Source organism: Mugil cephalus, chromosome 12 (assembly GCF_022458985.1).
Source record: "Mugil cephalus isolate CIBA_MC_2020 chromosome 12, CIBA_Mcephalus_1.1, whole genome shotgun sequence".
Taxonomy (NCBI): Eukaryota; Metazoa; Chordata; class Actinopteri; order Mugiliformes; family Mugilidae; genus Mugil; species Mugil cephalus.
This window is the reverse complement of record NC_061781.1, coordinates 18,468,261-18,487,357: the sequence shown is the minus strand read 5'-3', so window position 1 is coordinate 18,487,357 and position 19,097 is coordinate 18,468,261. Positions and strand designations below refer to the sequence as shown.

The following is a 19,097-nucleotide window of genomic DNA, read 5'->3' as shown; positions in this document are numbered from 1 at the left end:
TTTTTAAGGCCAGCACCTTAGATCTCAGCAGCTCTTTAGCCACTGATGTGTGAGAAACGGGTGATGAGAAACATTATAAAGCAGTTTCAGTCCAACTAGGAAAGAAGTAAGACCATTGTCCACAAATGTGGACAAAAGTGTGTTTATGAATGTTTACATTCAACAGATGACACATATTTGATACGTTTTTACTTATATTGTAGCTACATTCACACACAGATGTAGAAACATGCGCGTCCACATTTTCCATTTCGTTTTTCGCTTGCCTCTTGAATAAAGTATCATGTAGGTTCATGTGCCCTGAGCCCCCTTTGAGTCTTTTTCTTTCTTTTCAACTTGAAGGATAAACATCAATCGTTAGTTATACTGTCGGTTTCTGACTATCACATGAAAATGACCCGTGATTATCTGAGGATGCAGCTCCTTTGCATGTGTCCGACTGTAATGCGAAGACTGTCCCTAATAGTTAAACTGTTGACTCTCATCAATCTTTATGTTGTCTCTTGCTACTGCAGGAATTTATGTTTTTTAACAAAACGATTTGAAAACTCCCCGTACCCACTCCACACTAAACAACAAACTGAAGGAGTTAGATGGACACAGTAGCAGTAGCAGTTAGTGAGTCAAAATTAAATTGGCTGAGTCACATCCTGACAGTTATTTGTTTGGAAAGGCTGGGCTAAACAACACTCAGAAATATTTACATTAAATTAAAAATAGTGGCTTTAAGCGACTTAATAGATAACTATCTAACTATATGGACCAACTTTATTGTGAGATCTAACTATCTTTACACCTCTCCCTTTCTCCACTAAAATTGCAGTCCGTCTTTTTTTTTTAGACACTGCTTATTTTTACAAAGCATCGTTCAACATTTCTCTAAACAAACCTGGAAGATGGTTAATTCAAGCAAGTGTTGCGCAGCTGTTCTTAATGTCAAACTTTGTGCTGACACTTAAAAACAAATCAACTTACAGCTGTGCCCCAAGCCAAGTGACTAAAGCAAAATCAATTAACTTAGGTATAAGGAGAGTAGGTATAAATTTATCAATTTATCATCATCGAGTGTTCCTCCTCCGGGTGTATATTCAGCAGCTCCGGCTGGCTGTGATACCCCAGTTACGCAGCACCGGCGCTGAACATCCACAAGGCCACTGTCTGAGTCGTGATCTCTTTGCGTGAGCCGCGTGTGTGTCATCTCTGACGTTACCGGCCCGCCTACATCGCCCTCTGTCTCCCTCAGTGACAGAGAGAGACGCTGCAGCTGCCTCACGGAGGATCCACGACTCGTCGGGAGTGAACCGGACTAATGTCAGCGTCACGGCGAGGGAAGCACGGCGTCCGCTCAGTCCTTAGTGCTATGGATACCGGAGGACAGCACTGACCATCCAGGAACCATGCCTACTGTCCTCGGTGGCAAAGGGAAACTTTCCATTGTCTGCATTCTGCTCCGATGCGCATATTCTCAGGTGAGTGCTTACGCTCATCGTGGCATACTTTTAAAGAGAAAGAAATAATCCACTACACATGGGCCAGTGGCGTTAAGTGAGTCGTATACTTGTGCGTGTTGAAAGTCGTCAGTCTGCACCCAAATGAAATGTCATTTATATTAAACAAAACACTACATCAAATATTAATTAATTAATAACTGTGAGCCTGCATTTTGGAGTCATATCTTCATAAAGGTTGTGTTAACAGATTAAAAGTCCTCAGATTGGATTCAATAGCTCCCAGAATAGGTGGAGAAGCTGAGAGTAACCTGAAATTGAACAGGGCTTCAGAATAATAGCAGATACTTTAAGAATGTAACAGGTGGTAATAGTGTAGCTGGCTGCATGTTGCTTGTTGCAGGTGTTTTGATGGGTTGTGGTTTGTTTGGCAACGAGGGATTTGACTCATCTGTGTATTGCACCAGAGCTGTGGCCCTTGATACTGGTGTGTGTATAGACGTATGAACCACATTTCCTGATTATGTTCACTCTAATGGTCCTGCAAATGTAAAGTGATGAAGCAGGCCAGGCGTGCGCCCACCGCCACGGGGAGCTGGAGTACCGACTGACTGTCTGTGTTTATCTGTTGCTTTTATTCAGCGCCCGTGGCCACATAACCGCCTCGTGGTTGTGATAATCAGACAGTTTTCACACGCGCACTGTTTTTTCCATCCGCGGGCCCAGTCTCCAACCACTCAGATACTGACCGTTGTGACTCATGCGTGCAAGAACAGACATGCAATGCTGCGCTACACAAACATTTCTTCAGTGGGCATTCCTATGCGGCACAGATGGCACCGAAGACAAGTGTTGGGGCACGGAATTAAGAAGGAAATCATCTACGTCATACGTGTGAAGGAAATGTTAAACAACATTGTAAATGAGAGTTACATGTGCAGACGTGGTAAAACTGAAACTAAGCCAGACAAATATAATCAGATAGCAAGTGCCGTAAATGTGAGCCCAGGGAAAACGATATCTATATGTATTATATTGCAGCTAATTTGTGCATCTGTTTTCACAAACATCCAAGAAAGAAACTAAAGTCACAGGATGAAACAACACTCCCACATGGACAGCACACACAGTTACACAGATGGGGAAGTGCAAGTTATGCAAAGAATTTGTCCTTAGTCTTAATGCTTGAGCAACGCGGCTCTCGGTTTTCATACCAATGAGGTGACTTTAAATTGCGAGCCGAATTATTGGAGGAAAGTGGAGGGCTGAGCAAAAGAACCGGGGAGGGTGAAACGTGGATGGAAACAGAAAGTTGCCTGCAATAGCTTTAGCATCCGGCTGATCAACTGCAGCTGTGATTTCTAAGATATGACTCATCTAAAAGCTTCAAAGTATTCTCAAGTCTCACAATTACCGGGCGAGACCCTAAGGTTTACAGTAAAGTGCTGCGCTGCTGAGTCGAAGGTGCACCAGCAAAAAAGGCGGGAAGCAGAATGCAGAAGGTGAAATTTACAGTATGTGTGCAAGTGTGTGGGTGTGGGTGTGTGTGTGTGTGTGTGTGTGTGTGTGTGTGTGTGTGTGTGTGTGTGTGTGTGTGTGTCTTTGTCATGGAAACAAAACTTCAGATTATGTGCAACGAGTGATGCATGAAATTTTTATTATGTACTCACTACCTGTGTATTGCGGGAATTCGTGCACGTCGCTATATTTGTCAGTACTTAAATGCAAAGCAAATGTGCTCAATCAAGTGTGCTCATACTGAAATTCTAAGGAGGTGCACACAATGCACACACTACAAGGGGGGCCAGATATAGATTAACCACGTCGTCATCAACCGCCCTCTGTCTCTGTGCTTGCCTAATTCAAAAGTAAACCTGCCTCTGTTGCTCCGTTTCAAAACTCCCTCTGACTGCAGATGTTAGTTTTAACTTCCTGTGGTGCTGTCCTCATTTGAAGTGTCTCTATCACAAATGTTTGCACAGGTAAAAAGAAGCCAACACAACTGCTGTGCCAAAGATATTTTCGAGGTGAGTAACGACTTGAATTTGACTGTCTTAATAATAGTTGCAGTGACCACTAAGAACTAGCAGCAGCTGCATTTGATTTCTTGCGGCGTGCATGGTCAGTTCGGATAGAACGTAGATTTAAAAGACTGACTGCGCCGCATTGTTTAGAGGAGGAAACACCTGCCGCTCACTGGAAGGGGGCTACAGCTAATGGCTGCATGCATTATCAGTTCTTCTGCAGATTATTAGTCCCCATGAGTTAATGAAGCTGCGTTCATTAAAAGGAAACTGCAGAATCGAGCGTGATGTTTCAGTTACCATATTGTGACATAATCACAGACTTAACTGTTTACTATTATATAACATAGGCAGGGAATATTTAGCATTTTTGCATGAAAATAAAACTGATTATGAATGTAGCTGCAGCTTCTTATTCTGTTCATGGACCCATCAGCTGTTTGTCGACACCGTCCTCACACAGATCTTGCTCAGTGGAGGTTTTTATTTCCTCCCCATGTTGTGACACCGGCGTGGGACGGTGAGCGCGAAGCAAAGGAGGAGGGTAGAGATGCAGCGAATGGGGTGGGAGAGGGTGGAAGGAAGATAGCAACACATAATGCTCCACCTGGGGAGAGCTTGTTGTTGTTGTTGTTGGAGGAGGAGGAGGAGGAGGAGGAGGAGGAGAAGGAAGAGGAAGAGGAGGAGGAGGAGGAACGGGGTGAGGGCTGGTGCTGTGTCCTTGGTGACTGACAGAGGACAGATAATGAAGTGAAAGGATGAGCCGAGAGAGAGAGGAAACTCTCGCCCTCCAGGGTTTAGTGCTGAGGGTGGGAAGAGGGAGGAGGAACAGAGGAAGTGAAAAGATTGGGAGTGATTGGCCACGTTAAAAAAAAAAAAAAAAAAGTCATCTCATGAACATATAATAGAGAAATAATTAAAGAATATTTCCTTACAGCAGGTTTGTGCTGGAATTAAAGAAACCATTTACATGATTAAAAATTGCACCGAATAACACATTACATACCGTTTCTTTAATCTGAGCCCACTCGAAAATCACAACACTTATTAAGTTTAGTGAATTTGATTAGAGCCGGCCTGAATCTTCCCCCATTTCCAGCGTTTATTCTAGGTGAAAACTAACCGGCTATTGGCTGCGGCCGTGCGCTGCACAGACATAATATGAGAGTGGGACACCAATGAGACTCATGTTCCGAAATACAACACGATTCCTTTAAGATCTCAGCGGCTGCTGTTACCACACATCCTGATCTGCACTCAGCCCACCAACCTTTTAATATACGCACGCACACACGCGCACCCAAACGCATCCTCAGACATCGGAGCTGAAAACCTTTTCCAGAGCTTTATCACAGTCTCATCGCCCGTGCATTAATGTGCTCCTCCTTCACCCAACGACTGTCACACGCCCATGATTCCACATTATGACACGGCTGAGGAGCTGTATCACGCCAAAATGGTAAATGAGCGGTAGAAAATTTTAAAAAAATCAGGCCATTTGTCGGGATCCACGAGGTCTGGTTTTGTCTGTGAGTGTGACTGCAGGCAATCTAATCAGAAGAGATTATGATCAGGGCAGGAGCAAAGACAGTGTACGGTGGATGCCATGCCTCCTCCGTGTGGCTGATTTCCTCTCGAGTGCCGCGCACAGAGAAGAAATAAGAAATGAGCTGCGTCCTCGTGACAGTCCAGGTGTACAAGCATGCATGTTCACCACAGACTTGCAGCGCGCAACGCCATCCACCGTAGCGATGTCTGAACTGTGCAGTAAAATTAAGGAGTAAATACTAGAACTGACACCTCTACCAAACCTACGTTGGCCTGTTTTGTCTTGTGTAATTGAATAAAAGCACACGGTTTTGCACCTGACGTCTTTTATACTCATTTCCCCGGGGTTTCCTTAACAAGCAGCAGAGGTTGTGATGAGCTGTCTTGTGTTCTGGTTCAACAGTTTCTCATCTTTGAGAGTGCAGACTAAAAAAAAAAAGTCTAGAGGGCCAGAAATACCCGGTTCAATCCTGCAGATAAAAGCAAAATCATATCTGTTTCAATGTATAATGGATCCAATTTTCAGCCTGCGGTGTGCGAATTGTTCACGTGCAAGTCAAATGAGCTGCCGCTGCGCGCACCTGCTCGTGTCACAGTAGCAGCTCTGATGAGCCGGGTTGTTTTTTTTAAATTTACTACTGACTGATCACAGCCACTTCAAGCATGTCATTCACTTTTCTCAGCCAACACTAAGACGTGACAAGCTAAACCACATCCACAGCCAGACACGCTCCCCCTGGTGGGCTGAAGCGGAGCTGGTAATGAGAGTCAGCTGTCAAACTTGGGGCGTGTTTGCAAATGGGGGAGATGACTAATGGCTAAAGAAAGGAGGAAATTAAGACAAGACCGTGACGGAGGCGTCTCAGCAACTCACCTTTGACTTTCTGGCACACAGGACATGACTCAGTCCTGGCCGTCCCAGCAAGCCTTTGGGGGTGACCAGGAGCGGCGAATCCTCTACAAGTCTAAGGTATGCATGCATGTGTGCGTGTGTTTGAGTAACATAATACTATTACATATTATATGTGCAAAAAGATCCATTCATTCATTCAATTCGGAGAAACTTCATTTAATTTTAATCAGCTTTAGTTGAAAATACAGGTTTGAAAATGAAAAAATATGGTGAATCTTCAAAGCAAACTATAAGGTATTGAATTGCATTGTGGGTAACGGAAGAAGCTTGTGTGGAACAGATCATATTTTTCCTACATCTTTAATCTGCCGCTTATCACCTTTGTCGTCCCTCTTTCCCCAGGATGCAAAACAAGCCGCTGCACAGCAAAGACCAGGTATGTACTCTCCAGTTTGCTTTAAGTTTGCTTAGCTTTTGTGTAAATCTAGTTGAACGCGCTTACATGTTTGGTCATTTGTGTCAGGTCGGGGCGATGTCCAGCTGCGAATGAACCGCCACCCTCACGTTGCACCTCACAAATCGTAAGTAGAGCCGGCGGAAACCTGATCCACTCAGGGCCATTAAGGCCGAAATGCCACTGTGGCACGTTCGCGTGCAATAAAACACATCACACGCATGTAACTGATGTGATGTCTGTAACTTTATTAACCTCCTCACCTTCACAGCTGCAAGCGAAAAGACAGAATGATAGAGAGAAAGAGCGAAGGGACGGAGGCGCGTAGGGTCAGGGCGGCTAACGGTGGTTCAGGCCGCGTAACACAGGTCGGGTCAAAGGTCGCCTGGCATTCCTGAAAGGCTGTCAGCGGAGACTGATGTGCTCCTGTTTGTTAACTTTCTACATCCTCCTCGCAATTCGAAACACATGTTAAGCCGTGTAAGCCAACCGCATGCCGTACATAACCTTTGTTATGCAACACAGGAGTGTTAGATGTGTTTGATATTGAGGAAAAGAGACGCTCTCGGGAAGATCTGATACAGTGAATTGAAGTGAGTTGCGCTGCCCGCTGGGTTGCACGCAGCGATGCACACAGGTTTCTGAGCTGGCATAAAGAGAACACTGGTGTCTGATTACTTCGGGACTTTGTGACCGTTTGTTTACAGCATGCTCGCCGATGACCTGAAGCTGAGCAGTGATGAGGATGACACCCAAAGGGTAGGAGACGCTCATCTTCCCTTCTTCTTAACCGTGCTGATTAAATGTTGGCACAGAGTGTTTGGCTGCTGATTCTGGTTGCGCGCACACACACACACCCATAAGCTAATTAAATAGTAATTCAACCAGCAGAGGTATTAATCTGAGTGTAAACTGTTCTTGTTGCTGCTGTGTATTAAAAATAATTTGGTTTGTGTCTGTAAAGGGCCTTCATGAGTCATCTTCCTGGGATAGACACAGGTACTCCTTCACAAATCGCTCATATGAGGGTTTTTTTTTATTTTTTTATGTTAGTCTGGAAATATATAAGCTATTGTGACTGTGTGACTAACAACAGTTTGTCTGCTCCACTTGGTTGTGTACCTCCACTGACCCCTGTCTGGTGTTTGTGTGTGTGTGTGTGCGTGTGTGTGTGTGTGTGTGTGTGTGTGTTGACTGACAGCCTGTCAGCACAGCGAGCGCACACACACGGCAGGCGGGTGAGACATTCCAGCTCCGACTCTTCGGGCTCGGACTCCAGCGTCGAGTCGGCCAGCAGCAGCCTTCGTTCCCGGAGCCCCAGCCAGAGTCCAGAAGTTCACCCACATCCTGCGTCGCCTCCTGCCAACGCGCAGCCACCGTGCAGCAACAAGGAGGTACTCAACGCTGAAGCCGCTGACCCCCACCCGCCCCCACCCTCCTCTGCTTCTCTGTCTCCTCCGCCTGTGTCTCGTCTCTTCTTTCTTTCTTTCTCTGTTTGCGTGCCCCTGGGTGAATTCTCTGCTGGGAGTGGTGGCCTGGAGGCAGTTGACGGCAGGTGTGGTTAGGGACAGAGGAATGAGGAATGTATGAGAGCTGGAGAGGAGGAGGAGGAGAAGGAGGAGGAGGAGGAGGAGGAGGAGGGTTGGGGGTCGTAGCTTTGGGAATTAGTGCCTTGGTGTCATGTCAACAGGCCGAGTCGTAAAGAGGAAACCCCTCAGGAGGTGGAAGTCATCAAGACTTGAGTTCATGTTTTGGACGAGGGTTCTTTTTCAAAATAATGGCGCTGGAGCGCTTGAGTTTTATTGTGTTAATTAAATACGGAATGAGTGATTCAGAGCAGAGGCGGAGAGGGTGACTTGCTTTCGGAGGTTCGGGGAGTCGTGGGGGTAGGTGCGCTATACGGGCAAATGAAGGGGAAACCTGCTCCTCTTTATGAATGGACATCCCTGTACGACGCGGGGAACTGTATTACTAAACATGTGCTACATCGGGCCCCTATAGCGAGGGAGGAGAGGGTGTGTTTGTGGGGGTGGCGGCGGCGGTGGCACACGCCATGTGTTTTTCATTTACGTGGACTGTTAGAGTGTCTCCCAAGGAAAAGATGGGGGTTGGAGTTGTGGAAGCAGCAAATTCAGGTAGTGAGAGAAAAAGGGAGGGACCGAAAGGAAGGAGGGAGGGCAGTGCGAGACGGTACAAGAGATGCAGTGTCTTCCTTGGAAAGAGGGCGAGGGATGAGGGGAGAGAGGGGAGGAGAGGCGAGGCGAGGCGAGGCGAGGGTGTCGGTGTTTGACTTAAGGAGTTAAGGTTTAATTTAGCTCCCGGTCAGCCAAGACCGAAAAAGAGAACACGTACGAGAGAAAGAAGTTTGGTCTGCAGCCGTGAGTACCCTCTTAGTTTTTTGTTTTTTTTTAAACTCCTTCTGCTTTCTCGCGTGCTCGTCTGATTCTTATGGTTTAGCGAGCCAGTTGTTAAGCAAACATTAAGTGAGTCATTTGCTCTAAGTGGATGGGGGTTGAGCTACTGTAAGCACCGAGTGTGAGTCTGCTCTGACTGGCGAGACCGTGTAGCAAGTAGGCTGCTGAAAGGGAGGGGGGGAGTTATAATGTCAGCTGGAATTTGGATTCGTCATAATCCAGATTTGTAATGTAAAACTTTTTTTTTTATTTTTAACAGCTGAGTCGGTAAGGTATTATGCGCGAGGACCGTTGTGTATTGTGGATTGGTCTCTTAGAATGTGCAGCTGTTGTGCGACAATATGCGCATAGGTTTGAGATTTGGTAATTTCTCAATTTGGTTCAGTATAATGTTTGAATGTGCCAATCGCTTGATTAGTGCATGGATGTGTAAAAATGTTATTTTTTAGCAAATTATTTTAGCATATCATTGAATTCTAAACAACTTTTAAAACATGGGAAAACTAAATCTACAAGTGCCTTTAAAAAACCTAAAGTTTTCATCATTATTGTGCAGGTTTTTTCCTGGTTAATAGAAACGTTTGAAGACCAGTTCCAGATGTAAAATTCTACTTATGCAGAGTTACATCAGTGATAATAATCCGACAATACAATCTATGTCTAACTATATAATATAATGCTCCTTATCGTGTGTTTTGCTCGATCAACAAATACACCTTTTGTATTCACGTATTTTCTCTCGATCTCTTCGTTTCTTTCTTAAGACTGATCACCCATCTGCTGCCCAGTGGCAGTTGGATAAATGGCTGAAGAAGTCTCGGAAAAAGTCTGCCAGCAGTGAACAAGATCCCTCCCAGAGCATTCCAGGACGCCTGCTCTCCCCCCATAACCAGCGCGCCCCATCGCCAGCCAGGTCGTGGGACAGCGATCAGGAGTATAGCCCTAGCCAAAGCCCTATTCCCAGCCCACAGTTCAATTACAGCCGCAACAACAGCCCCCTGCCTAGTCCCGGGTACAGCTTCTGCCCTAGCCCCAGTCCTTTTCCCAGCACCTGTCCAAGTCCGAGCCCGAGTCCAAGGCACGGACGGGATAGTCCCAGTCCGGTTCCAAGTGTTTGCCCCAGCCCGTGTGGGAGCCCGACAGCCAGCCGTAGCCCTAGCCCCTTGCCTAGAGATCCTCCAAAAAGCCCAAGCCCCACTCTACCTGCTCCACCGAGGGTGAGTCACTACCCTGAGGTTCAGACTCAGAACCAAACACAGCCAGTCAGTTCCCACAGGACAAAAATTAGGCCATGGATTGCCCCAGTGCCCAACACCAACACAAAGAGCAAACCCACTAGTAATACTCATGCCCAGCCACCTCATCAGCACAGGCCCAAGACTCGACCCACCAAGGACCAAGATCAAAGCCAAAGGAAGTCCAAGTCCTCTGCGGTTTTAACTTCTGATCAGACTCAAAGTCACAAATCTAAACCCAAGCCTGACTTATATTCAAGCTCTAAAAAAACGTCGGATGCTCCCGCGGCTAAAAACAGATCACACTTTGAGCAGGGTAGCCGATCCAGCCACCAGCCCCGTCTTCCATTTCAGCCTAGCTCACGACATAGTCCCACCAGAGCAAAGCACTTAGTTCCCTCTAGTCGTGAAAACAACACTGGTCACAATTCTCATTCCCAATCTACCTCGAAAGCTGCTCATAATTCTAGTGCTGGGCCCATCCACAGGTCCAAGTCTTGGGAGGCCACAGCGCCGACCTCTGCACATGTTATCCACACGAAATCAACGCAAAAGAAGCCCCAAGCTAAGGAACAGGGAGTGAATCACAGAAGGGATCATCAGACGCAAGCACAAGGGAGACAACACGAGAGAAAAGAGGAGAGGAATAGGGAAAAGCAACGAGGGAAACAGGAGAGAAACGAAGGCAGGAGGCTGGCGGAGGAGCAGCTTCTGAGACGTCCCTGGATCCAAAGTTCATCTGAAGAAGAGGAGGAGGAGGAGGAGGAGGAGGAGACAGCAAGAGAACGGCAGAGGAAGAGAGAGGAGACGGAAAGAGAGGAAAGCAGGAGGAAGAGGGAGCAGCCACACAGAAACGAATGGCAAACAGTCCAGGCCAAGCAGAGGGTGCCTTCAAACAGCCAGCGACACCGACTCCAAGACGACTCACGCCATCAGGGGAGGACCAGAACGGGGAGAAGTGAAAAGGAGAGAGCGCCACAGCGAGACCCATCGCCTCCCCATTCTTCGCGTTCCCCAACTCCTCGCCGAACATCCTCCTCATCCTCTGCCGCTTCCTCCTCAAATTCAGATTCAGAGTCTGAATTTCAGGCTCCGGTCGCCAGAGTCCCGGCGGACTCCACGTCTCACAAGAAAGGCCAACCAGACTCGGGCAGACCCGACGCCACCAGGCCGAAGGCAGTGCACTCCAAAGCGCCCAGCTCGGATAAAACAAGCGACGCTCCGCAAAGTGAGAGCAAGCAAAAACTCTACACCCTGGTGCCATTTGGAAGAGGAGAAAAGGCTGCATACCCCTCCCAGCGGGGGTTGAGAAATCTGGTGGTGCACATAGACCTCTGTCTTCTCAAGAGGGTCCCAGACAGCACTACCACCTCCCCTGTTAAAAAAACTCCCTCTTCCTCCTCCTCCTCCTCCTCCTCTTCATCAACCGGGGACAAGCAAACGGAGGCTATGAAACACGTGCATGTCCCTGACAGCAAAAGGAAACGCAAGGTAGACGACGTGTGCATATTTTCTTTTCTTATATTTTAAACGTGATGCTGCTCTCTGAAATATGGAGCAAAGGCTTGTTCTTCAAAGTGTGTGTTTGTTGTTTGTGTGTTTGCGTTCGACTAGCTGGAGAATGGCGTGTCACACAGAGAAAGCAAGAGGAGTCTTGTTTATACAAATGACATCTCAAACCACACACAGTCTTCATCTCTCCCAGCTGAGACCTTCACATCTGAGAACACACAAAATGGGTAAAAAAAAAAAAAAAAAAAAAAAAAAAGAAATCCAAAACATACCATCTTGTCTAAAAAAATGCACATACTGCGTGAGGAAAAAAACAAAAAACAAAACAATGCAATGTGTGGTTGTGTGTACTTACAGGTATTTGGAGGAGTACTTGGACGATAAGAGGCCATTGTCACCTCTGTCTCCATTGTCCCCCTTGCCCCTGAGCCCTGAGTCTACCAAGCCTACCTCCAAAGCAAAGACCGCTGAGCAGCAGAACGTCAACAATCACAAGAGCAAAGACAAAAATAAAGAGTCTTCTATAAAGGTAACACAAAAATTCTACTTAAACTTAAAGAGCAAAGCTAAAACAAAGGTGACTGGACATTTCGCAACTCATCTGAGAGGTTGCTTCTAAAAGACTGGTGAGAAATCTAGGTTTTTATTAGAAAAATCTATGAGTGGTGCCCACCTGAAACTCACCTAATACCTGCACCTGCAATTGGCGGGCAGATGTTAACACAGATATGAAGTGGCTTGTAATTAGTGTCTCAGTCCAGTTTCTCTAAGGCAGCTTCTCTGCCTTAAATGTGAATCCTGAAACGAGAGTCTCTTGTCCTTCATTGTGAATTGGGCACCACCCAAAGATGTTCCTAATAAAAACCTAATCTCCTCACCAATCATTTATGACTGAAGATGCTACTTGGGTGAGTCGAGAAATGTCCTCAAGAAAACTCAGACAAGTCCACCTTTGTCTTGTGAACATGCCACGACCTAGATGACAGACAAAACAGCTACTTGTTTAGGTCATCCAAAGCCCACGGCTTGCAGCATTTCGATTAATTCGACTTCTTTTCTGTGCACTCAGCCCAAGACGGAGGTGGAGTGCGTAAAAGTGTCAAAACAACAACAACCCCAACCGACGGCGGAGTCATGGGCCCCTGCAGGACAGAGAGGGACGGTGCCAAACCCTGAAACGTGAGCAATCACAATGAGTTCACACAGTACATCAGTGCACAGCCCACACTGTGTGTCTGTCGGATAAAGACACAGCGGACTCATAGGGATTATGATTTACCGATGACATAAACCACTGCGCTTCCTTTATTTATTACTCACGTAGTTTTGTGATCATTTTCCTAGTCCTCACCACGCTGAGTACTACCTACATGAAGCTAAAAGAATGAAACATCGCGCTGACGCCATGGTGAGTTCTCCACTGAATACAAACTGTTGACGGTGAAGTTGCACGCTCATTGAGGCAATTTTTTCTCGACACAACGTCATTTGGGAAATTTGCTTCTAGGGCACTGCATAGTGCATCACAGAGAAACAAACATTATACTGTAGGCATAGGCTATGTCATGCATTGGTCAACTAGCAGACCTCAAAGGACCTACAAATGTTTGTCAAGTAAATGAGAGAGGCCTCTAACTACTAAAGCTTTGAAATCAAGCAACAATTTTGTATATGGCGGTGTGGGGCTTTCTGGAGAAACAGTAGGCGGAAGAACACATTTCTGCTGCAGAGGCTTTCAGAGAGATTTACCCTGGAGTGTTTAGCCTAGCTTAGCACAAAGAAGATGGGGGTGGGGAGGGGTTAGCTTATTGTGTAGCAAATAAGATTCCAAAAGCTTGCAGATAGACTTGGTGATCTATGACCTTCTGCTTTGTATGTTATAGTGTTCCCAACTTAGCTGTTGTCTGTTTTACGTTAAGCGTCTTTATTGTTTGCTCAGACCTTATAGATTTATCGTTCTTATTATTTACAAACTGATTAGGAGACCTCTGACTGCAGTGTTTAAAACTGAGTATTTTCTCGCTCCAGGTGGATAAACTCGGGAAGGCTGTGAACTACGTTGACGCCGCTCTCTCATTCATGGAATGCGGAAAGGCAATGGAGGAAGGGCCACTGGAGGCGAAGTCTCCTTACACCATGTACGCGGAGACCGTGGAGCTTATTAGGTGAATTACAAACTGATGCAAAGATGATGTCCAAATAAGCGTGAACCGCAACTCCTTTGTTAACATTGTGGGCCTGTTGTGTCTTGAGATACGCGATGAGGCTAAAGAGCCACTCCGGCCCTGGGGCGAGACAGGAAGACAAACAGCTGGCGGTTCTGTGGTGCGTATGTCATCTCCTCTGTTTATGCCACATCCGTCATCACGACGAAGGACCTGCATTTTTGAGAGTGATTTGTGGTCCTTTTGAGTCTCTTTGCCTTGTGTGTCCACAGTTTCCGATGCCTGGCCCTCCTCTACTGGCAGATGTTTCGTTTAAAGAAGGACCATGCACTGAAATACTCTAAAGTACTGCTGGATTACTTTAAGGTATGTATTTTAACCCTTTCATCTTATGAAAATGTAAACATTCAGATTTATATAGGCCTAATAAGCCTTGGCGATTTTACAGAGTTCTCCCAAAGTGCCTACTACACCACCCGGTTGGAACGACTCTGGGAAGTAGGTGGATAATAATTTTGTCTTTTTTAATCCATTTGGCTTTACCAGGCTCTAAAACTTAATTTATCGCTTTTCTGTGCATGTGTTTTCACTTCCAGGGGTACAGGAGGACCCCCCGCTTCACTGTCACCCAATGCCAAGCACCTAGGACGGGGTTCACATGGGGGCAGCAGCTCTGCCTCTGTCATTAGCATTCCCCAACGTATCCACCAGATGGCAGCGAATCACCTGAACATTACCAACAGTGTCCTGTACAGCTATGAGCATTGGGAGGTGGCAGACAACCTTGCAAAGGAGAATAAAGGTACAAAAATATAGGTTTTACCAGATTAACAGAGAAACTGAAAATGTGAGACTTTTTTTTTTTAATAGCACTGTCCTCCTTTCTCATTGCAGAGTTCTTCAACTACTTAAATACCCTGTCTGGGCCATTGACTCTTCACAGTAGCATCGCTCATGCCGTCCAGTACACCAGACAGGCTCTTCAGTGGATACGCATTAGTGCCAAACTTAACTAAGGATTTACTTTAATCTGCCTACTGGATCTCCAGGCCTCATTTACTGTAAAAAAAAAAAAAAAAAAAGAAAAAAAAAAGACAGTACTTTGGACCCCTATGCAGCTAATAGGACAGCACTGATACCTACAGTGGAGTGTGAAATGGAGCCTAACGGCTTACGTTGCGGCGCATACGGTTCCTCGCTGTGTGCAACGCAAGAATGATCTTCCTCATCATTGAATCAATCCGAGTATGCAGTGGACAGTTGCAGTCTCTAATCATTTGCCAAATGTCCGCGGACATCAAAGAACTCACGTGTGTGCACACTCGCGTGCAAAGCCTTTTTTTTTTGTACTTGGTAATTAATCATTACCCAGCAGACTGTTTTCTCTGGAGAGGAGATGCTAAAAGGAGACCAACCAAGCACACAAATGTATCCGCATCTTTTTCTAATGAAGTTTGATGTCTAAAGGATAAAATATTCTGACTTTTATGTGTTTTTACTGTGCAATATTTGATGGTTTATCTGTTTTTAGAAAAAAAGAAGAAAAAAGAAGAGAATAAATTGGTGTCGATTTGCTCTTTTTTTTCCCCAGAAAAAAAAAATCTTTGACCCAGTTTTCAGTGCAGGATTATGTAATGAAACATTCAGTGAGTCGGTTTATTCACCAGTGCCCGGTTAGGGGGATTTAATGACACAGGTAATGTCATTTTGGTAATTCAAATAGTGGATGGTGGTTGCATTTAGTCAGATATTTTCATTAATTTTTAAAAATTGATCTGAATCAGAAAAGACGTAAGTGCGTAGTGATTCAGAGGCTACAAAACAGTGATGTTATGTAATTGGCACACTGAGTAATGGTGGTAAAATTGGTAAATTTTGGTAATAATTTAAGATTAAGAGTACCCTAGAACCCAATCTTCTGTGTTTTTTGAGAATCACTCTCAGACTGTCCTTTAAATTTCATTACACTGATCATAACTTTGCTAAAAGGTCCCTTTCATGTAGAGATGCTTTTGTTGTGAAAGGAAGAGGATAGTGCAGAGGTTGTCTCTCGTCTCCTCTGGCTCTTCTTGATGCAACTGCAATTGATTTCCTGCATACTTAACCCTTTTGCTAACCTCAAACCACGTCTTTAACCTAAAATGTAACAATTTACCCATACTCGCCTTTCCTCCCTTACACCAAAACAACTTGAGTAACATCCACGCTGTTGTCGCGAGGCTCATTAGTCAGTCCAGTTGTGCAGATCTCGCTCTCCCTTTTTCTGACTCTCCACCACTGCAGCCACTTCCTGCTGCACTATTACATCTGTCGCGCGCGAAGCTTCAGCATCCGATGTCTGGTACCATAGCAACAGAGAACAACCAATGAGGGGGCTCTTCGGGACACGACAAGCCTCGGGTCGATAGCATCCTTTGAACTATGCAGTCTGTGGCAAACTAATCCCCACTGTACCTTTATTTGAGTTTATTTGGACTGTGACCTACTTTGTCCCCGTCCATAATGTTAAAAATAGAATTATTTTTTTTCCTTTATTTACTTAATTAACTTCAAAATGCTTGTAGGTCACATGTTCAAGTCAAAGCCGGATATTTTAGATTAGATCAGATTAGATACTTTAATTATCCTAGTAGCATCATCACAGATTATATAATATATAATAATAATAATAACAATCATCCAAATTAGGGATAGGGATGGATTATATATTTATAGTACATTTTATCCCGATTTATCTCTATATATTATTAGTATTGTTGTTGTCATGGTGAGGTTGTGTTCATGCCTCTGTGTCGCGGCCTGGATGGACACCGGCCATCTGAGGACAACCGAGCCCGGAGCCAGACAGCACACATCTGGGGAGGGAGGGGGGTCTACCCCAGTCTACCCCTGATAGACTGTCTGCCGCAGGAAACCAGGCTGCATCGCCACCATGCAATCAACCCACATTTAACGTGAACGGTGCCATCGAGCCGTGACAATCGGTTACTTTTCTTTTAACAAGCTGCACAGTCACGGCTCCCCTCCGACCCGTCGGTCAGTTATCGGTGGATTTATCCTCGTGTGTGGGTTCAAAACAGGAGCTACACACAGCTTCCAGGAAACTATTGCGGTCAATTCAGGTGACATGCACTCTGTTGTCCGCATAGTGGCACTCTCTTACTATATGATTTGAAGCTAAAAACAAGAAGCCGGGAAGGACGTGGATCAAGCTTTCTGCGGAAAGCTACACACGAGCCTGAGGCTGCGAGTATATACTTTTTCAAAATAAAATACATTTTTTATTTTTTTTTTATTTTTTATTTTTTGCCATATTTAATTTTCTGAGGATGCATGAGCTGCTGAGGAGGATGCAAAAGTAAATATAAAAAAATATATAATAATAATTGTTAATTTAATAATTTTATAATAAAATATAATACAGGATATAGTTTAATATGTTTTTTTTAATCTCATAAAGTGTCTTAAATCTATTATTCTGTGGACAGTATTTAACACATAAACTGCAATGCAGTTAAGAAGAGGACTTTTCTGAGTACACTTGAGGGTTAAATCCACATTCACTACTAAACTACTACCACTACTTCTAATATACTATTAACTGGATGTATTTTAGAGCATTTTCTTGAACATACTTCCCTTTAATACGTAATGTATTTTGCCTAAAATGCATTTAGAATACAATAAAAACTAAACTCTTTCTTTGGTTCTTTGTGCTTGCGTTGATCACAGAGTCTGGGATGAAGTAACAAAAAGAGAACTAATGTTTCATAGAAATTGTCCTACCTGCCGAGACTCCAGCGAGTCCGGCGTGTCTCTTTAGGATCCCGTCACCCTTCCTCCTCCCAGTGGATATCGGCCTTCAGCTGGAGGTCGTTCTGTAGGAGTCCTAGACTCTAGCATGTTACCACGTGCACACTGTCAGTCCCCAAAACCTGGACGGAGGAAAGGCTGTTGGGATCCGGCCAGGATTGTTGTTACGAAAATTATTTTATCAAGAATGAAAGAGTCACTGGAGTCTCGTTTTAGAGGTTTACTTGCAGCAAAGACTTGATACATGCACTACAGTATGTACAGAACCAACTGACAACAGTGAGGTTGCATACACTCTTACACAGTACATCCTGCCCTGGACACAGATAAGGAGAGACAGCTTTGATAGAAAGCAACTGTTCATAATACAATTATCTGTGGGACCTTTTTGTTGAAAAGGATAAGAGAGAATATCTTGTGACAGTTTAACCTCTGTATCTTTCCATCATTAATCTTCCCCTTTATTAGGAAGAAAGAAGTGGTGTGGTGCAGACCAAACTGTGCACCGTTTGATTTTTTTTTTCTTGTCTAATGGTTAGACCGAAAGGGTGAGTCTCATTATCACCAACCATAGAGGATCCATAGAGCACATAACCTCTCAGCACGAAGACATCATGATGCCATAACTTGAAATGCATACAGTTAATGCCTAGTGTGCATTACAGGACTACTGAGAAACTGAAAGAAAAACAGTCTCCCTGACCTCCTCTTTCACACCCATTATAACAGCTGAGAACAAGAGGTATATCGTAAGCTATCTCAGTAGCTATGGGCTAGGTGTGATGATCATTTAGATCCTTACATAATAGCAGGAAACTCAGTTGATGGTGCTGCCCAAACTCATTTTAGTTTAGGGTGCCACATAAAGCCTGATTTGATCTGGAGCTGGACCAGTAACACAATACTTTATTAACCTATAAATAATGACAACTCTAAAGGTTTTGCATTGTTTTGGTGCAAATAATTACATTATCAAAGTTTTTATATTTAACCTCTTCAGACCCAAGAATTTGTATGAAAAGCATCTTAATTTTTTAAAGATAACATCAAGATCTTTAGGTATTTGAGATTCAAAGTAATAATAATAAAAAAAAATCTTTGGATTGGAAGTTTTTTGGAAATCAGTTAGGTGGACACAGGGATTATTTCACTGTATATTATAATTTAAGCAAATTTCACCAATGTGTACCAAAACATAAAACAGTTTATTATAATGCAAAAGCAGAATTGGAAATGATGAAATCCCAATGTCCTCAAATGTGTACTTGTTGATTTGTTAAATTTGCATGTCATATCAAAAAGGGAAAAGTTAACAAGCTTAAAAAAGTTTACTTACCCTTCGGTACCAATACACGGTAAACAAAAGTGTCTCCTCATGAGGACAACAGGTCTAAATGAAGCAGAATAAGCTGCCACAAACCTAAAACGTAATGTCCCCATATGAGGACATCGGGTCTCAACTTCATTATTAGAAAACATGTAATGAACAACACATTTGTTAAGACAAATAACTGCAGTTTCTGTATAGTTCTAGGCCTCAGACATTAATCTTCCTCTTTAATAGTGAGAAGGAAGCGGTGTGGTGCAGTCCAAAACCCCAAAAAGTTACACAGTCACACAATGCAGTGGAA

At 44.5% G+C, this 19,097-nt stretch overlaps 1 protein-coding gene across 2 annotated transcripts; it reads left to right on the top strand.

The window, feature by feature from the left end:
- The first annotated feature begins 1,182 nt into the window (after positions 1–1,182).
- Positions 1,183–15,216, top strand: aff3 (AF4/FMR2 family, member 3). 2 transcript variants are annotated; one of them, XM_047602012.1, is made up of 19 exons: positions 1,183–1,469; positions 3,431–3,475; positions 5,916–5,990; positions 6,276–6,309; positions 6,397–6,454; positions 7,035–7,086; positions 7,292–7,326; positions 7,529–7,721; positions 9,506–11,467; positions 11,591–11,715; positions 11,846–12,017; positions 12,558–12,667; positions 12,833–12,896; positions 13,517–13,653; positions 13,742–13,813; positions 13,926–14,019; positions 14,102–14,151; positions 14,250–14,455; positions 14,548–15,216. In XM_047602012.1, exons 1-19 carry the CDS (start codon positions 1,398–1,400, stop codon positions 14,667–14,669), a joined length of 3,678 nt encoding a protein of 1,225 aa, XP_047457968.1. In that variant the 5' UTR covers positions 1,183–1,397; the 3' UTR covers positions 14,670–15,216. The 2 variants fall into 2 exon arrangements, with proteins under 2 accessions (XP_047457968.1, XP_047457969.1); XM_047602013.1 differs by lacking the exon at positions 3,431–3,475.
- The last annotated feature ends 3,881 nt before the right edge of the window (positions 15,217–19,097 follow it).